This window comes from Gorilla gorilla, chromosome 4, assembly GCF_029281585.2.
Source record: "Gorilla gorilla gorilla isolate KB3781 chromosome 4, NHGRI_mGorGor1-v2.1_pri, whole genome shotgun sequence".
NCBI classification, from domain to species: Eukaryota; Metazoa; Chordata; class Mammalia; order Primates; family Hominidae; genus Gorilla; species Gorilla gorilla.
In genome coordinates, this window is record NC_073228.2 from 116005757 (window position 1) to 116024556 (window position 18800).

The 18800-nt window shown below is 39.4% G+C and overlaps 1 protein-coding gene across 4 annotated transcripts in view; it reads right to left on the bottom strand.

Annotated features, from left to right (window-relative positions):
* The window catches only part of EPB41L4A (erythrocyte membrane protein band 4.1 like 4A), a 274611-nt gene that overhangs the window by 41261 nt on the left and 214550 nt on the right, over window positions 1–18800 (bottom strand). For all 4 annotated transcript variants that reach the window (XM_055387555.2, XM_004042349.5, XM_055387552.1 and 1 more), the window contains 2 exons: window positions 10781–10828; window positions 9684–9761 (listed from right to left, as the gene is read on the bottom strand). In XM_055387555.2, the coding sequence (XP_055243530.1) occupies window positions 9684–9761; window positions 10781–10828 (126 nt within the window). The remainder of the gene's footprint in view (window positions 1–9683; window positions 9762–10780; window positions 10829–18800) is intronic.

An 18800-nucleotide genomic window follows, 5' to 3' on the forward strand; every position in this document is an offset into this window, starting at 1 on the left:
TGCAACCAATTCTAAAGCATGACATAGACTTAACAAAACCCATGGACCACACTCAACCTGCAGAAATTTTGGACTTCCGAGGTATCAAGTCTTTCAAATAATGAGGTGCACTATTGGGGGGAGAGGAGAAGTACTTAATTTATGTGAAATACTGTCTTGAATGCACCACAATGATGCTGTGAAGCCTTTTTTTTTTTTTTTTTGGCAAAACTGAACACCTGTTATTTGAATATTTAACTTCTAATTTATGTAAGCTTTTCAGAAAACTGCTCCAGAGTGTTCATCTCCCAGGGTATAGAGAGCAGCATGGAATTGCCAGGCACTCACCCCAGTACTGCAACTGCATGAGCATAACTGCTTCGAGACAAAAGTAAAAAGAACAGGCGGGCTTGGAGGCACTTCCTTCTCTGAACAGATGTCTTTTGGTTCCTCTGTTATTGCACTTAGTATAGACTGTGGGCTGGATATCTGGATTTGCTTACAGGTGCAAATCAGTGGATGGGTGACAAATATTCATTTCACATATAACTTAGACATAATGTAAAGCAAATTCAAGTTGAAAAGAACAGCACTTTGTGAGGAAGAAACTGTTTAAATCTCTCTAGATTAAAGAAGAATTGTGCTAAGTAAAAAACTATCTGTAACACACTCCAAGCCTTTGAAGTGTATGTATTTCCTCACTAAAGTTTTCATTTTTAATAGGCTATTATTTGAAGATTAACAGGATACTGTCATAGTATTTTTCGCAGATTTAAGAGCGTAATTCTTTCTCTCATTGCATGTACAGAGTAAATTTAAATTGAACATATACTGCTATGGACCTTAATATTAGAAATATCTGAAGAAAACTATGAGAAGGTATACTACTTGAGGTCATAATTATTAATCATTCTTTGAAACAAACACTCCCATTTGAAAATGGCATGTTGGTACCCGTGTGTGCTGTAAACACACACACATTTTTGTAGCCAGAACCTACACCTAAAAGCCATTCTGTGTTCATGTGACAGTCAGAAACCCACAAGGCTTGCTGGTAGGGGAGCAGTCCTGGACATCCCCAGGACCGAGGTGGCAGGGTTAGGAAGAGACAATCACAGGGAAGGTGCTGCGCTGGCAAGGTGGCATCTCCCTTCCTACAGGAACCCACACCTGGATTGCTGGGCCCAGGATTGGACACAAAACTCAGGTCTCCTAACTCCTAACCCTCGATTCTTTCAGGATGCAGCTTTCATTCTGAACAAAATCATTGTCCAGTTGATGGGCAGAACTAAATTTTACAATGTGAAATGTTTGTGTCAGGAAGTCGGGGCATCTAAATTATTTTTGAGAGGTCAAACCTGCTAACAAAGCTGAGACCTAACTTGGGCAAACACATACTTTTCCTAGAGTAATAGACACTGAAAAGGAAGCACAGTTACTGTATGTTCATTCTCATCTATTGTGGAATTCAGCTGGCTACCCTCATACTCAGACTTCACTCTGATGATAAAAAATTAAAACTCCTGAGACATAAGCATGCGTATTTCCTGTATCCTGCTATAATAGTAATAAGGACCAAATCAGAAAGAATTCAAGATTATACATGTACCTTTACCTTTTTTTCTAACTGAAAAGTCTAAAGTGAGGGCAGTGAAACCCTGTCAGTTAATATCCTTGTGATCCACAGGTTTCAAAGACAGATGCCCTCTACTGGCGATGCTGTTTCATAAATATTCTAACAAGATGCATTAAAAATGTAAGAGCCTTTGGAGAGTCACAACAGAAGCACATTTTCCTGAGTAATGGGTAGTGTGGCGGCCTTGGCCTGTAATGAAGTTTGAAATTACATCCTTACAAAAGACCTCTGGTTAATGGTGCCTCATTACAAGAATGAAAGTGTCATTTCTTCCACTGCTGAACTGCTCCAAAAAACACAGGTGCTACTTGGAAAGAAAAAAATCCTAGCCCTAGAAGCAAGAATATTGTAGCACTTTGTCCTTAAGAGGCAGGAGTAACTATTTTGTTTATGCATGAGTGAATAAAGAAATCTTTAAATGAAAAAGATATGTTTACTGTGATAATTCTGACTGTTTAAGTCTCATTTATTCTCAGGTATGGGGGATCCAAATAGTTTTTTGCTCCTTTCCTGCTCTATTTTAATCTCGATGCATAGATTTACATCATGAAGAATAAAATACCACAAACATTGTTTTGACATAGTACCTTTTAAAAAGTCAAAATGTGCTCTTACATCATAGTCATCAAAGTCTCAAAAAGGAAAAAGAGTCCGTTGTCATTTATGTTGTGGATCTATTAATTTTCAAATGTTGCATCTAAAGGTGAACCTCAATAAACTAACAAACATTTATTTCCAGTACTAATTGATCCAATAAGTCTACATTTATCCTATTTTGTCAATTTCTCCATCTGTAACTATGGAGGGTCAACAACTGTGGTAGGAAGTATATCATAACAAGGTTTTTGTTTTTCAGTTAATATATAAGCGAGAGGGTTGCTTTAGAATACAGCAAATTCTAACCATGTTTCAGAACAGAATTCTAATGTATTTCTTCCATCTCTTACCAAACTTCAACACTCTACTTTTCCAGACTATCCATACAATTTAGATTTTAACTGCATTTGACATTTAATTAAGGTCTGCAAAGGTTTTGAAGATGAAATGCCATATAATCATTTGATAACAATGAAGAAAATGACTATTCCTAGCCTCTTCTTTCCTGTCTTACCAATTACAGTCCTGCCTCTTTTGCAAAATTCTTCACATTACCAAATGAATTCTTACACAAATCCCCGAGTTTTATTGTGTCCTCTCCCTTTAGCAGTTTTGTTCCTAACAGAACCTTCCTTTACATAAGTTCTTAATTCACTTCTAATTCACTGAGATAAACACCATGCTTAATGCTGAATCTAAGAAGTCTTTCAGAGCGAATGTAAAATGAAGCTTCAAGATGATACAAGCCATAAACATTGCTCCTGAGTTTTCTCCATTCCCAGCTCTGCCATTATCTGACTCAGAGACCTTGGACAAATTGCTTATCTTTTTTGGTCAAGTCTCAGGTTGTTCATATATAAAATTATGGCAAAGATCCTTTCTAGCTTTAAAACTTGATGTTTCTCTATTTGTATTTTATTTCCAAACCAGACAGACACACTGAAAGAAACTTACACTCTTCAACTATAGCATAACATTCCAGACAATTGCTTCACATGGCCCCTCCATTGCCAAAATTAAATCTACAGGTCCCAACTGATTGTGAACTTGTGTTTCTCATCAACTGTACTCATTTTTTTTGGATCACCTGCTATAAAGCAATCTTCTTTTTTTTTTCTAGTTTTTCTTCCCTAGGGAAATTTATGTTGGTTCCAGGCATGTGTCGACATACTCCCTTAAGACCAGCAAGCAAAAAGTTCATTTACTTTTCCCATTGTCTCTACCATCAATAAATTATTCTTATTTGCTCTTAAAGGTACTTCTGTCTCTTCCACTTATTCCTTATGCTCCCACTACTACAATGGGCTACCTCTGGTGCAATTTCCCTTTCAAACTCTCCTGTTTTCATGAATTTTTAACCTATTTTGCCCTCACTCAGTAATGTAACAGCATTCCTCAGTTGCTGCGGCTTTGTCCTTCCACAGTCATCTCTGTCAACCTTGATTATACTCTGGAAGCCCTAAATCAACCATATCAAATGTCTAAATCTTGATATATCCTATTAAAGTAGAAATCAGAAACCCTTGCATCTGCAGTACGGTGAACACTGTTTCCACTAGCTTTGTATGAACTCTTCTCTCCGTACCCAAAATTTTTACCTCGTTTGCAGCCCCTAAATCAGGGGCAGGACCGTAGGCAGTTCCTGGCAAGGAAGCGGTTACCTATTTTCAAGCAACATGGAAGAAATGCCCATCAGTTTAAGTTTGCTAACATCCCAAATATATTTTTTCCCTAGGGTACAGGGACAATAAAGTTCTTCTTTACCACTCCCAAAACAAAATCCTACCAAAATTGTGATCTTCTAGATTTACTCTAGTCAGATATATTGTCCCTCTTACAGTGCCAAATTTCTCACACAGAAATGTGCTTCCTCATTTTAGAAAAACAATATAAAAGACCTTACGGAACATTATTAAAGTATTTAAATCTGTCTTAATCTACTATTTAGATACTACAGACATCTGGTAGACCCTAAAAGACATCTAAAAGACCCCAATGTTGTTAGGGAGAAACTAGCAACATTCATGCCAGAACAAATTCATGTTAGAAAACACTGACTTATTTTTTGTTCAAGGGAGCTGGTCCCCATTTTACAGATCCTGCAGGAACTTCAGATAATACTGAGCACTGCTGGATGTTATCAATTTAACAGAACTTGCCTGTGCAGGGCACTTTCTACTTTTCAAAGCACATCTATTATCTCGGGAACTTCACAAACCTCTAGTGAGGTAGGCAGGTCAGGTATTATCCCACTTTGCATGTGAGAAATGAAGATTCACAGGATAAAGTAACCAGCTCAAAGCCACAGAATTCTTCAAAGTGGGTTCAATTTCATAGTACAGGCTCCCAGATTTGCATGTACATATGTACACACACATGCAGCCTGACACTGATGTACATGACTCATGTTTATGATGCAAACATCCTAGAATAAAATTAGGGAAACGTTCAAATAGTCCCCTGTTGTCAATTTCCTCTAGTTCTACTATTACCCTAAGCTGCTCTCGTTTCTCTTACTGTTTTAATACTTGGTAGGCTCCCAAGTTATTTCTACTTTTATGCTGATGGAAAAAAACGCACCAGACTATCTCATGTCACCCACTCCTCCACATCTCCCACTTCCAAAATTCTAAGAGCCTAGAAACACATCAAAGGTAATGAATGACTGAGTAATTCAAAGATTCTCCTCAGTGAATGCTCAAAGGACTGCTGATTTTCATCAATAGCACAAAGGATATTTTGTAGAACCTTTTCCTTGAACGTCAAGGATATTTTATTAAGCTTAAGACATATCCAGGTAAAGCTAGTTCATCAAAGGTTTCACTCTCCTAAGTCTACTTGCGAGGTCCTCCTTCATCCTACACCCTGGGCAAGTCCAGCACATGGCCCATGGTCTCAAACCTACAGCAATAAGCGAGCTGCTGGCCCTTCTGATCTCAGGGACGAGATTCAAAATTCTAACTAATAGAATCTAATATTCATGTGGATTAACTTTATAGTGCCTTGTACTAGGTAGGTTCCCAACTTCAAGAATTCAATAGAATCAACTGTTTCACAAATTAGTATAGCAAAGTAATCTCTAAAGAAAGTTTAGGCATTTTAGTTTTTAATTCTACCAGTGAATTGAAACACCAATTTTATTTCCCAGTAACAATGTAATCCTTCACTATTTAGATCATAAAACTTTGTAAGTTTTAAGGGGGGGGGGTGTTACATAAACACCCCCTTATGAATCTGGTAAAAACTACAGACCCTATCTTTAGAAAACTATGCACTTGACGCCCACATACAATTTTACATACAATTTCATGGGGTTATGAAACCCCCAGCACCTACCCGTGAATCAGAAGTTAAGAATCCTGATGTAAAAATAACCAAAGGTATAAAGTTAGGAAAGGTGGGAAAATGAAAGATAGGACCAAAAGAAAAGTTAAAAAAGGCTGGAAGAGGATGGAGGAGAGGACAGGAGATGCCGCAGCAGTGAGTAACTCTGGAAGTGGGTATAGGACTGCGTGGCTCTGTACTTCAAAGTGCTCTCACTTCTTACATTTCATTTGATCTTTACAGTAACTCATTCAACAAAATGGATCAGTTGTTATAGCATACCTCCCCCCACTCCCTGCCAACTTTAAAGAGAAAAAAACTAATACTTGAATTGGTTATACAAGTTGCCCAAGGTCAAATACCAGCACACAGCAGAACCAAGACCCAGTCCCAAGTCCTCAGGTTATTCTGTGTCATAACATTGGCTCCTAGGGAGAGAGGGAATTCAAAGGAAACAGAAGAAAGAAAAAAGACTGGAAAGGAAGCCCAGGAAACAGAAAGGAACTGGGTAAGAATAATATGATATAAAAAGTGAAAAGTGAAGCAAGAGAATGGAGAGGGAGATGAGGATATAGTAGAGAAACTAAAAGGAGAAATAAGAACTTTCTGTCATCTTAAATATTATTAAAAAAAACTGTGCCTCCAACTTCTATCTGGTTATAAAAAGAGAGTGAAAAATTAACATCTCAAATCTCAAAACCTAGAAAGCTGTAGGATACCCAACCGGATTATGAGAACAGTAAAGAAAGAATAAAGTGGAAAGGGGTAAGGGAAAACATAAACAATGTCCCAAATAAAGAAGCAGGGTGAATTACTCTGGTGTTCTAGGAAACATGGTAGGATGAAGCCCTACAGTTAGGGCACAATTAACACAAGGGCCCTTACACACGGAGCCTTGTTAGCTCTGGACCCAAAGGTGACAGACAGATGGGGTGGTTATTTACAGTTATATTTTCCTAAAATTGAAACTAAACAACAATCTTTGTTTCTAACATTAGCCTTCCAGAGCTGGTGTGGATTATTATTTTTTAAAATTTAATGGTTGTCAAAAGCCTGTTTTGGGTAAAGTTGATTCATAAACATTGTTTTATTAACTTTTCTTTCTCTTCACACAAAATGAGAAATGTTTAAATGGTTATCCATGGAAACAGTAAAGCAGCTTATGCTCCAATGGGTCAACTTCGTGGAAAAAAGAAAACAATATTTCCATGGAGTGGCCTCATGCCTAACAGAAAAGACCTCATTTATGTTTAAAAAAAAAAAAAAAAATCCTGCAAGAAGGAGTAGCAGAGGGAGCAACATCCCAAAGACCACATGCAACTTCCAGAAGGTAAAAGTGACTCTGTCCGGAGTTCCAATGGACACATCACGGGCTCCAAAAGAGGTTCTAAAAAGCAAATTTGCCCAGTAGTTGTCCGTCTCCATAGGCTACAGTTTCCTAGAGACAGGAAAGCAGGGTGCATCGGGGTGCAGGCTTTTGTTGGAAAGTAACGAAGCAACCTGGGGCTGAGTTTAGAGACCTTATGGGCAAGAGGTAGAACATCAGCATGTACAAGATTCTGTTTGCCCCATTATAGGGTTGCTGGAGTGCTGTAGTAAAAGCACAAAGGACAGTGCTGAGAACTGGCTGGATCACACTGTCAGCCAAGAAAAGGAAGGACGAATGAGGCTGAAGAGACTGCAGGGCTGCAGATGAAATATCCAGACTTATGCATCCTCATGTGGGATGAGTGGGTTCTGGCAAAATTTAAGAGGTTAATGATGGAATGGAGGGGTTGGCAGCAGCACAGCATAGTAGGTAAGTGGCACCAAGAGACAGACAGCACAATGAGTTTCCACCCTCTTTCTCTGTACAGTCACCTGTTGTGCCAGAATTTGCAGTGGTGGGGATCAGAATTGAAAGCTATATTTCTTCCTCTGCCCACTTTTTGCTATGCTACTGACAGGCAGACTTTACACCACATCTTCTACAGACATAGGCAACTTAGGTATTCCTAGAGCAATATTTCTATACATAGCATAAATGATTGTGAAAGCCTGTTGGATTTTTTGCATGAAACGTGTCGGAATGTGTTTTGAAAGCTATTTCTCATTACTAGCCTTACAAAGTGCATTAAACATTCAGAATCACTGTTATTCTAAAATATACTTTTTACACAGTACAAAGAAAGCCAATCTAATCTGTCCAGGGAAAAGGGGGAAGAAACTCTTAAGGGAGAAAATACCTACAAGAAATATTAAAGCCAGTGCAACCAGATCAGTATGAGCAATTTAATTATTTGATGGCAACCTTTCACTAGCGTTTCATTTTCAGTAGCGAATGGTACTGTGAGCAATTTTGGCTCCCCCAAAAATGTTTTTAAATGGGCCACCTTCTGAACAGTTGAGAACAGAACACTTACGGGCACAATTTAGAATATATTAGGTAAAACAGAAACAGACTTAAAATACTGGCTTGATCAATAAAAAGTGTTAAATAAGAAAATAAGTGGGTATTTTTGCTTTGTTTTGTGTTGTTTGTGCAGAAATACTGAATTTTTTATCAGAAAGAGGGTACTTAAGAAGGAGCTACCTCCCACACATGGGTTTTCAAAGAAGAAACTGAAATCATTTCTTTGAGAAAGGTGTCGTAACACATTGAGATCGCCCATCTGTCTAGCATAATTCCAGCCTCAAAAGGCTCCACATAGAATGCTTTCCTAAAAAAAAGTCCACTCTTACAATGCTGTCTGGGCTATTATTACACAGGCTTTGTAGTCAGAGGATCACTGATTCAATTTGTGCCAAGCGCAAGGGTTCTAAGCATTAAAGAAAGACCTTGGAGATTATCCAATCCAACTTCCTCATTTTTCTTTCTTTCTTTTTTTTTTTTTTTTTCTGTGTGAGATGAAGTTTCTCTCTTGTTGCCCAGGCTGGAGTGCAATGGCACAGTCTCGGCTCACTGCAACCTTCACCTCCCGGGTTCAAGCAATTCTCCTGCCTCTGCCTCCCGAGTAGCTGGGATTACAGGCACGTGCCACCACGCCCAGCTAATTTTGTATTTTTTAGTAGAGACGGGGTTTCTCCATGTTGGTCAGGCTGGTCTCGAACTACCAACCTCAGGTGATCTGCCTGCCTTGGCCTCCCAAAGTGCTGGGATTACAGGCGTGAGCCACCGCACCTGGCCTTCCTCATTTTTCAGAAGAGAAAAAAATTACCCAGAAAAGTAAAGCAACCAAGCCAGAGGTCCACATTAGGTGAAAACAGGTTTGTCAACAGTGGCACTACTGATATGTTTTTGTACTAGGTACTTATTTGTTGCCAGGTCCTGTCCTGTGCATCGTACGATGTTTAGCAGCATCCCTGGCCAGTTGCAATCCCCCTACCCAATTGTCACAATAAAAAATGACTCTGGACATTGCCAAATGTCCTTGGGGAGAAGGCAGGGAGGACAAAACTCACCCAGTTGAGAACCACTGGGTTAACAACTGGCATGACTGGCAACCAAATCCCTCTGACTCCCAAGGTGCTCTTTTCATTAATGACACAAATACTTCCTGTTTTCGAGTGCATATTTTGGAACTAGGGATAACTGATTAATGCATTAAGCTACCACTAATACTGACTACATGTCAAATGATGTGATTAAAAATATCTTAAAAATCTATCTTACATATATGGAATGTCAGGCACACACAGATGAGTAAATGCACATATTATTAGCATATATATATACGTGAGCCTGAAACCGCAGAATCTAAGAAACAATGAGTTATTTTTGGTTGGGTAAAATATAGTAATGCCATTGAAAAGACAGTTCAGGGAGAAATCTATCTACGAATGGTAAACTTTCTTACCAGCCTTAGAGAAATTCACTACACATTGTAGCTATATACAGAATCATCTTTTAAAACACACACACACACACACACACACACACACACACAAGAAGGGACCTCATTGTCAAGTTGTTTAATCATCTTATTGTGAAGATAAGAAAACTCCACTCAAAGAGCTAAAGTTTCCTAAACTAAGTGCTTCAAAATAGTGCCAGATTGCTTCTCAGACTCAGATGGAAAAAACAGACTTACAAAGGACACTCAGTTTCTACCACCAAGGGCAGCCTCTGATTTCAGAGTGCCAGTTAATTATAATATTGAGATATTACCTGTTTCTCTTTTTCCGGTGTTCTCTATTAGAATTTTCTGATTCACTACCACTGCTGGTGTTACAGCGTGAACGTGACCTGAAGACAAAAAGGTAAGAACAAAAGAAAAAACACACATTTATAACTCAAGAACAATTTCAGAAAGGTTTATATTGGTCCTCTGGAATTCATTTTACAGTAAAATTATCAATCCAAACATCAAGAGCTGCATTATCCCTCTCCAAGTCAGTGTTTCTGAACTCAGTAAGACATCTGACTGAGTCTATAGCTCAGGGAAATGGCAATGCAGGGGAAATATAAAAACCGATTAAGGTGAATGTCAGTATGTTCCCAGAAAGGACCGCAGAATCAATCACTTCCAACAGAACTCTGACATGGCAAAGCCGTAAGTCGGTGGTGGACTAAATATGGACACAAAATCTTGTAACCCTCCCATCTGCCCCACTGAGAGAGGTAGAGTTTATCTCCCTAGCCTCTGAATTTACACTGGTCTTGTGACTGATTTTACCAATAGAATGAGGTGGAAGGGATACTATGTCAGTTCCAGGACTAGCCCCTTAACAGACTGGTAGCTTCTGCTTCCTCCCAGCCTAAAGAAGTGTAAAAGAAGTGTCTACAGAAGTGTAAGCTAGCCAGGTGGAGAAACTATGCAGAGAGGTCCCAGGCCTCCAGCCTTCTGCCAAGATGCCAACACGAAAGAGAAAGGCCCCCTGGATAACACAACCTCAGCTGTCATCTGACCACAGCCTCATGAAATCGTGAACAAGACGAGCTAAAAAGCTGCCTGTTCAATGGACAGAATTATACTAGATAAATACAGTTGTTGCTGCTTTAAGCCACTGAGTTCTGCAGTGGTTTATAATATGGCAACAGATAAATAAGACAGCTCCTCTGAGACACAAAGGAGCAGGAAACAGCACAGTCTTAGGATGCAACAGAATGGAAGACTGGGAATCAGTTGAAGACAAACTGGCTTTTGAAAGTAAAAAATAAAAATAAAAAAATAATAATACCCCCACTCTTTCCTCAACTCTGAGCATTTCTAAATCTGCTAACCCTTCTTCCCTCTGACTCTCCTTCCATTTTTGTTTTTTTACCTCCTCCTTTGCTTAAGATCTGAATCTTCACCACTGTTATGGGCTTTCCTGTGAAAACAAATAAAGACATTTAAGAAAACAGGAGATTATCAATCGGCTAAGGAAAGCACACCAAAATGAGTTTCACTTCAGTTAACACATATTTGTCATACATTCATTCATTTGCCAAACATTTAAGTCATATGTATATGCCTAACCCTACATACGACACGTCCCAGAAATATAATGTTAATAATATCACCTGGCCTCACTCTAGTGGGACCTGCAAACGGTCCGAATTCCATTAATCCAGTGATGAGGTTAGTCTGCAGTTTCAGAACTGCAATCCTCCAAGCTGATTTCTGCCATAGTGGAACTGACATCATCTCACTTGGATGCCCTTTCCCATACCCTGAGGCTCCAAATTCTCTTTATCTCTTCTCTCATAATCTCCTCCACTTCAACTCAGCAACCTACCTCATACTTAGGACTTCATCATCTGTAACCACCTCCAAACACTTTGCTCTCTTACCACAATCTCCTCTTCCTCCTGTTTACCACTCCCCATTTACTTTCAAACAGCTTCAGTGGGGCATCCTGGTTAAAGGTGCCGGCTCTAGAGCCAGACAACATGAATGTGAATCCCATCTTCTCCACTGATGAGTTATGTGATTTAAATAAGTTACTTTTCTACTCAGTGACTCACTTTTAATAGAATCTCCTTTAAAGTCTCCTCTAATGGATAAAACGAATTAATATATTTAAAATGCATACACTAGGACCTGGGCCATTGTTAACACTCAACCAAGATAAGCTGTTATTGCTTATTCAACTATTTCCATTCTTCCTTTTCTTTGACCCCAATAAGACTATCTATTGACCTGGCTACTCTCCACCAGCTCTTCACTTCTCTTCACTGTCTTCTGTACTCAGCTTAGATTTCCTAATCCATCATTTCAATAACATGCATGCTGATACTCAACATGTTCCTCAACTCTGTTTTTCATTCCATCTTTTTGGCAAAATCTCAGGCATGGGTGAATCCAACTATGCAAGTTTTCTGGATCAGTCCTAAACAGCCGTCTGAGCAGTGCTGGAAGGAGTCACACAAAAGGGGTATATTACACTACAAATCCATGTTCATAAACCTCAAGTGGGGCCACACCACAGTTCAGCAATCCTGCCACTTTTCACAGATCTAAGTACAAAGTAGTTTCAAACTCTTCACCCTGCAACCCTCTGACCCACAATACCCGTTTCAGCAAATGATTTTGTTTTCTCCTTCCGAAGGAAAAAGTAGCCTCCAGATGGAACTCTTTCATCTTCCTGCTACCAAAAATAAAAACTTACCAACATCTTCCTCTCTGTTATTTATGGATTTATCCTTACTACCAAGGTTAGTCCCTCCACCAGTGCTTTGTGGTCCCATCACCCCGTGTCTTTTCAATGACTTTCATTAACTACCCTCCCACCTCTCACACATAGTCACCTTGCCCGTCTAGCAGACTCTTTTTACAAGCTATTAACTTTTTCAAGTCTCTACTGTTTAAACAAACATAGACCTACTTTGAGTCCACATCCCCCCTCATCTGCCCAGTCTCTCCTCTCTCCTTCAAAGCCAAACTTTTGGAGAGTGGTGTCTATGCCCCATGCTCCATATCCTTACAATCTGTAATCTAGCATCTTCCCATTCTGAGCTCTTTAACGTATGGCTTACGTTACCCCATTTCCTCCAACACACTTATATCAAATAACATCAACAGCAATATGTGGTCTCTGTTCTTACATCAAATTTTGGGGTCACTATTTAGCATAAACACAATTATACCGAAATTGGTCACAGACAAGCTAAATAGTGTTCCAGGAATATGATTCCATTCTTCTGTAGGTTTTAAATTTTCTAAGAGAAGGTACTTGCCTAAGTTTTCCATGTACATATCACGTGCTTAGGGTTCTTTTGCTTATCACTAGTTCTTCAAACTCTGAGAGAACTGCAAAACTCCTGCTATGGATGGATACCCAGGTAATCTGCAAGTTCCATTTATATCCCTCCTGGAGCCCTCTGCCCTCCTGCTCATACCTGGACCTTTGACTAACTCCCCTTTACCATGATCCAAGGAACTCCTTTTGCTTCTTGGTAGGATGGACCCTACATCTCCAGGTCTTTTGGCTACTTGTCTGGGTTTTGGTAAAGTGTATCTTTTAGTTGCTAACAGAAAAATTTGCATGACAGATACACTTTTTTGGAACCCAAAATTTCTGAAAATGTCTTTATTCTATACAAACAATTATGGTTATCTGGGCATAGACTCCTAAACTGAAAATAATCTTTCAGACTTCTGAAGGCAATACTTCTTTGCCTTCTTCCTCTGATATTAAGCAGCCCAATTTTTTTTTCTTTTTTTTTGAGACGGAGTTTCACTCTTGTGGCCCAACTTGGAGTAGAGTGGTGCGATCTCAGCTCACTACAACCTTCGCCTTCCGGGTTCAAGTGATTTTCCTGCTTCAGCCTCCACCAGTAGCTGGGATTACAGGCATGCACCACCACGCCTGGCTAGTTTGTATTTTTAGTAGAGACAGGGTTTCACCATGTTGGGTAGGCTAGTCTTGAACTCCTGACCTCAGGTGATCGGCCCACCTCGGCCTCCCAAAGTGCCGGGATTACAGGCGTGAGCCACCGTACATGGCTCCCAATGTCATTTTGATTTGTCACCATTTGTACATGGATATTTTTTTCTCTCCCATATTCCCATGCCCCCTCCAAATCTTTAGAATTCTTTGTTAATCTATAATGTTTTGAAATTTAGTTATAATGAACCTTCGAATGAATCTAACTTTTCAATTGATTATGTCAAATGCTTAGTCGGTTCTTCTCTATAATGTCACATCCTTCAGTTCCTGAATATTTGCTTTGCTGTTTCTTTAATAGTTTCCTCTCCTATGTTTTCTCTGTTCTTTTTTCTTAGAAATTGTATTAGTTGAATGTTTGATATCTAGGTTTGATAATTTTATTATTCTCATTTCCATACATTTGTTTTATTGTGGGTTTTTTGGTTGCATTTTGGGGAAGATTTTCTTAATGTTACCTTCCAAATATTTTACTCATTTGAAATTCTGCCACACTAATTTTAAGCCTAATAACTCTTATTTATTAGTTCTTACCTTTGTATTGATAGAAATTCATGGTTATATTTTTCATCTTTCTAAATAATTAGTTTTTTAGAAATTTTTATTTCTTATATTGTCTGTTTCCTGTGAGAATGCCCCCAACCCCACCCCATTTGTTTGTTTTAGTCTCTGCATTTCTAGACAGAAGCAATGCTCAAATGCAGGCGTTCATGGCTCTCTCTTCCTATTCAAGCAGTAAGTGTTAAAATGACTGGAGCCCTTTGGATGGTACAGTGCACGTTAATTAATGGCCTCACAGTAATATGAGGGCAGCCTCAATCATTTCATTGGATGATCCTTTGAAAGTAAGTATATGTAAGTCTTTTCTCTTGTACCTAGTCCATTTCCTGCAGTGGGATTCTCTAGTCTCATGCCTGGGAGATATAACCATTTCAATGGAAGATGCTTTGAAAGCTAGTATCCGTAGGTCTTTTCTCTTGTCCCTGTCCATTTCTTACAAAGGGATTCTCTAATTTTCTGCCTAAGTAATATAAGCCTGGATTCTAGTATTCTGGGAATGAAGAGAGAAGGGAGACATTTGGTATGCAAATTTTCACTCTCTTGATTTTTCCATGGCCACAATCTCTCTTCCTCCTTTACCAGTTAATCTTCAATTAAGCCAAATGCTGGAGCTTCTTACAACGCTGTCATTGGCTTTGTCTTTCTGCATTCTATCTATACAACCCACCTAAACAATCTAATCTCTATATTTCAAGTAACATACTTAAGATTATATTTCAGTCCATAAAGCAAATCTAGCTCCTGACTTACATTCACAACCCATGTGAATCCCGCACTTGGACTTCTCAGAAGTACCATAAATTCAGGATATCAGAAACTAAACTGGCAATTGTCCCTTTCAAGCCTGTAAAGTCCTGATGATTCTACTTCTATGCAACACATTGAATTCAAAAAACTGAACAAGCCTGGGTTTCATTCTGGACAGCTCCCTCTCCTCCACCCCTCACACTGATTCTCCTACCAATTTTACCTCTCACTGGCTACTGAAACCATCTACTTCTTTATATTTCCACATCACCACCTTGGTCCATGCTCCCATTCTCTATTGCTAGGACTCAGACAATAGCCTGCTGCCTGGTCTTCTGCTACTACCCTCTTTCACCATTTCTCCACAGGACAGTGAGGGTCATCTGTACAAACACAAATGTGATGTTATTGTACTTCCTGTAAAAAACCACTGGTCTAAGGACCAAAATCCTGAACAAAGTCCAGGTGGGCTGTAAGGTCTGATCTCATCTTTCTCTCTATGCTCATTTCTAACACATTTTTATTCACTCTCAGAGTCTGATAAACACTGGCCTTTTTCGTTTTCATGAAGGTCTCCTGCTTCTTTCCATTCCCAATGCTTTTGCACATGCTAGTCCCTCTATCTGGTATGATTGCTCTTTTCTTTTAGCCTGTTTGTATCTCAGATCCTGACGCAAGCATCCAACCTCAGGAAACCAACCCCAACCTCTTTGGCTCAGTGATTCAGCAAACTTCCCCTAACAGTGCTCATTACACAGGTATCTATTTATAAAAATTTATCATGCAGTTACACTTATGACACGTGTACTTTTCTGTATGCATGCTAGGTTTCAATAAAAAGTTTTTAAAATTCCCTTAAGTACCATATAGCTTACCTTCATATTATGTATTAAAGTCATAATGGCACATATATTCCTATGACTCATTATCCCTTAACAGCATCTAAGCTCCCAAAGGACAACAACCTTGTCTAGTGGTAGCAGCACACTGCATGGCATACAACAGGCACCCAAACATTTTTTAATGTAAAATTGAAAGCTGAGGAGTGAAAATATATTGTACTATCAGGAAATATGCTAACTTTCTTTTTCTAGAATAGGAATGTTTAAACAAGCAGGCTTCAGGGTCTCCATAAATTTTGAAAATTATATGCAGATGTTTATATGTATTTAAATATGAACCTACCTTTCCCTAAGGAATGAATCCAACATTTCACCAGATCTCAGAGGGTAGTACCACCCAAAAAGGTTAAGGATCACTATTCTGGACTCGGCCAGAATTTGATAGCTTGTATCCACCTCATGATAAACAAATGACAAAATAGGAAATTTTGACATCTATTGCAAAATGTATTATCCTGGTATCCAAAGCAAAATATAATTTCCTATTATTAAATTTAAGTCCTTGAGATTCTTCCATGCTGATGACATGTCTTGATTTTAAATGCCAGTGTTAATCCAGCAATGTAGGGATTTGTGCTGAGTGCAAGGTAAATATGTGTGAAGATAAAAAAGAATGACAAGGACAAGGACACTTATAGGTCATTTATACTGGGAAGAAACAGAGAAGAATGTGCTTTAGTCCTTTTATGTCAACATGCAGGCAATGGCTCATTGCATCAAAACACATGTCCCCAAAAGAGACCTGTAAGTGCACCAGGCAAAAGGCTCTATGGATGCTCAGGCAAAAAGATTCTCTTCCCAGCAAATTTAAATAGCCTTCCCCCAGAATATGCCAATGAAAGGATCCTGTATCCACTCTCCACAATTACTTCTCTGTGTTTCACAGGAAGCCAGCGGAAAATGAACCTCAGTGTAGAAGTCAAGTCTGGATTTGGGAGTGTATGTGCTGCAAACTATTTCAAGCAATTATTTTGTATGAAAATATACAAATTTAGGCATATTTTAGCAAAATGTAATTACGTTCATTTTCAAATGTATTAAAATGACTATCTGCTCAACATGTATAATTATTTTATATAGGGAGTGCTGACAAATTGCACTAATTAATTAAGGGTAGAAAACTATAAAACTCTATCTACGAATAATATATGCTAAATTCTAATCATCCCTGCCATCTATGTCGCCTCAACACACAATACACACAAATGCACTTTAAAGTATTTCCCAGTGGTGTTGCTTTGGTTTTAAGTATTGTCCAAACTGAACCAACTCTTGGTGTTCCCAAGGAGAAAGCTGAGTAAGGGCTGAAGTACAGTTTATTTAAATGAGGGCTATCACTATCTCCACCTTTTTCAGATGTACAGGCTGGGATTCCAATCCCATGTGTGCCACAGAGGACAAGCTACCATCATCTCCCTGAGCCTCAGTTTTCTCATCTGTAAAACTGAGATGGTGATGCTGGGCTGAATATTTTTCATTGGTACTCAGCCTCTACTGACTCATCTATAATCTGCTCTCTACTGCAGAGATAGAAAGCCTGGAAATTTTATATTCCTGGACACCTTTGCCAGCTGGGTTCTAGTTAAGAGAGACTCCAGTTAGATCTGAAGGCAGAGAACAGGAAAACTTATTTTGCTTCTAGTTGTACCTGTGGCATCAACTCTTGCACTCCTGAGAAGTGGGGGTTCTTTGTTCGGCTACAGTGGTGGTACCTCCAGCAATGTCAGCAAGAGCGATCCCTGTCTAGCATCCATCACGGTGCCTGCAGCAATGTCAGCAGCAAGCACAGGCTCAGGATTGCCTGCTCAAAGGTGGAAGCGGCTTCTGGTCTCCAGGTAACACCCACTTCTCTCTTTGCATTCCTTCAGTCCAGAGGCAGTAAAAGCAGCTAGATCTCTGAGTTACACCACTCTCTGCTTTTTGCACCTTCAATCCTACTTATACCTTTGCACCAATTCCCTACTTAATCCTCCTCTGCTAGAATCACATCATGCCTGAATACAAATGCCATTTCCCAAAGGGTTATTATCGGGATTACATGAGATAATATAGAGCAAGCACTTTGCTCAGTACTTGGAATATGGCAATACCAAACAAATGCCTACTATTACCCTATTATTCTGTCTAATCATTGTTGGTCCTGATCTAGCCCCCTCATGTCAGTCCTACTACATGAAGGTAATATAGACCCTTCTATTCTTAACCATCAAAGGATTTCAGTGAAGTTGAACTTGGTTTCAGAAAGCTGGGGGCAAAGCTCTGGGAAACTAGCAGAAGCAAAAGGGATCAAGCAGGAAAAGGCCAGCAAGTGTGTATTAACTAGGGTGTAGGTGAAAGAAGGGCTTGGCTTCCAAACCTGCAGTGTGCATAAAAAGAGTCTTGATGGTTACCTGACATCATGAACTGAACTTCTTGTAATTATAAAAGTCATTTAGGCTGGGTGCAGTGACTCATGCCTGTAATCCCAGCAATTTGGGAGACTGAAGTGGGAGGACTGCTTGAGGCTAGGAATTCAAGACCAGCCTGGGCAACATAACAAGCGAGACCCCATCTCTACTTTAATTTATACATTTTTATTTTTTTAAAAAAGGAAAAAGAGGCCGGGTGCGGTGACTCTTGCCTGTAATCCCAGCATTTTGGGAGGCTGAGGCAGAGGGATCACGAGGTCAGGAGTTCGAGACCAACATGGAGAAACCCTATCCCTACTAAAAATAAAAAAATTAGCCGGGCCTGATGGTGCATGCCTGTAATCCCAGCTGCTCAGAAGGCTGAGGCAGGAGAATCGCTTGAACCCAGGGGGCAGAGTTTGCAGTGAGCCAAGATCATGCCACTGCACTCCAGTCTGGGCATCAGAGCGAGACTCCATCTCAAAAACAAAAACAAAAACCATAAAAACCAAAAAAAGGAAAAAGTCATTTATACAATGCCAATTATGTAGGTACTCAAAGTAAAACACAGTCCCTGCCATGTAGGAGTGAAAAGAATTTCACTGATGAGTCATTTCTACATCTCCCTCTCTTGTACCTGTCACACTGCCCAGCCTGCTTTGCAGAGAGGTCCAAAACTTCCAGCTAAGAACTTTTTAAATTAAGCATACACACACAAATATTATCCCTTCAAACACTCTACCTGTATAGGTAAAATGTAACAGGATTCATTTTTTTCTGTGCTTTAAAAGGCGTTTTTCAGCTAAGAAGGCTTAT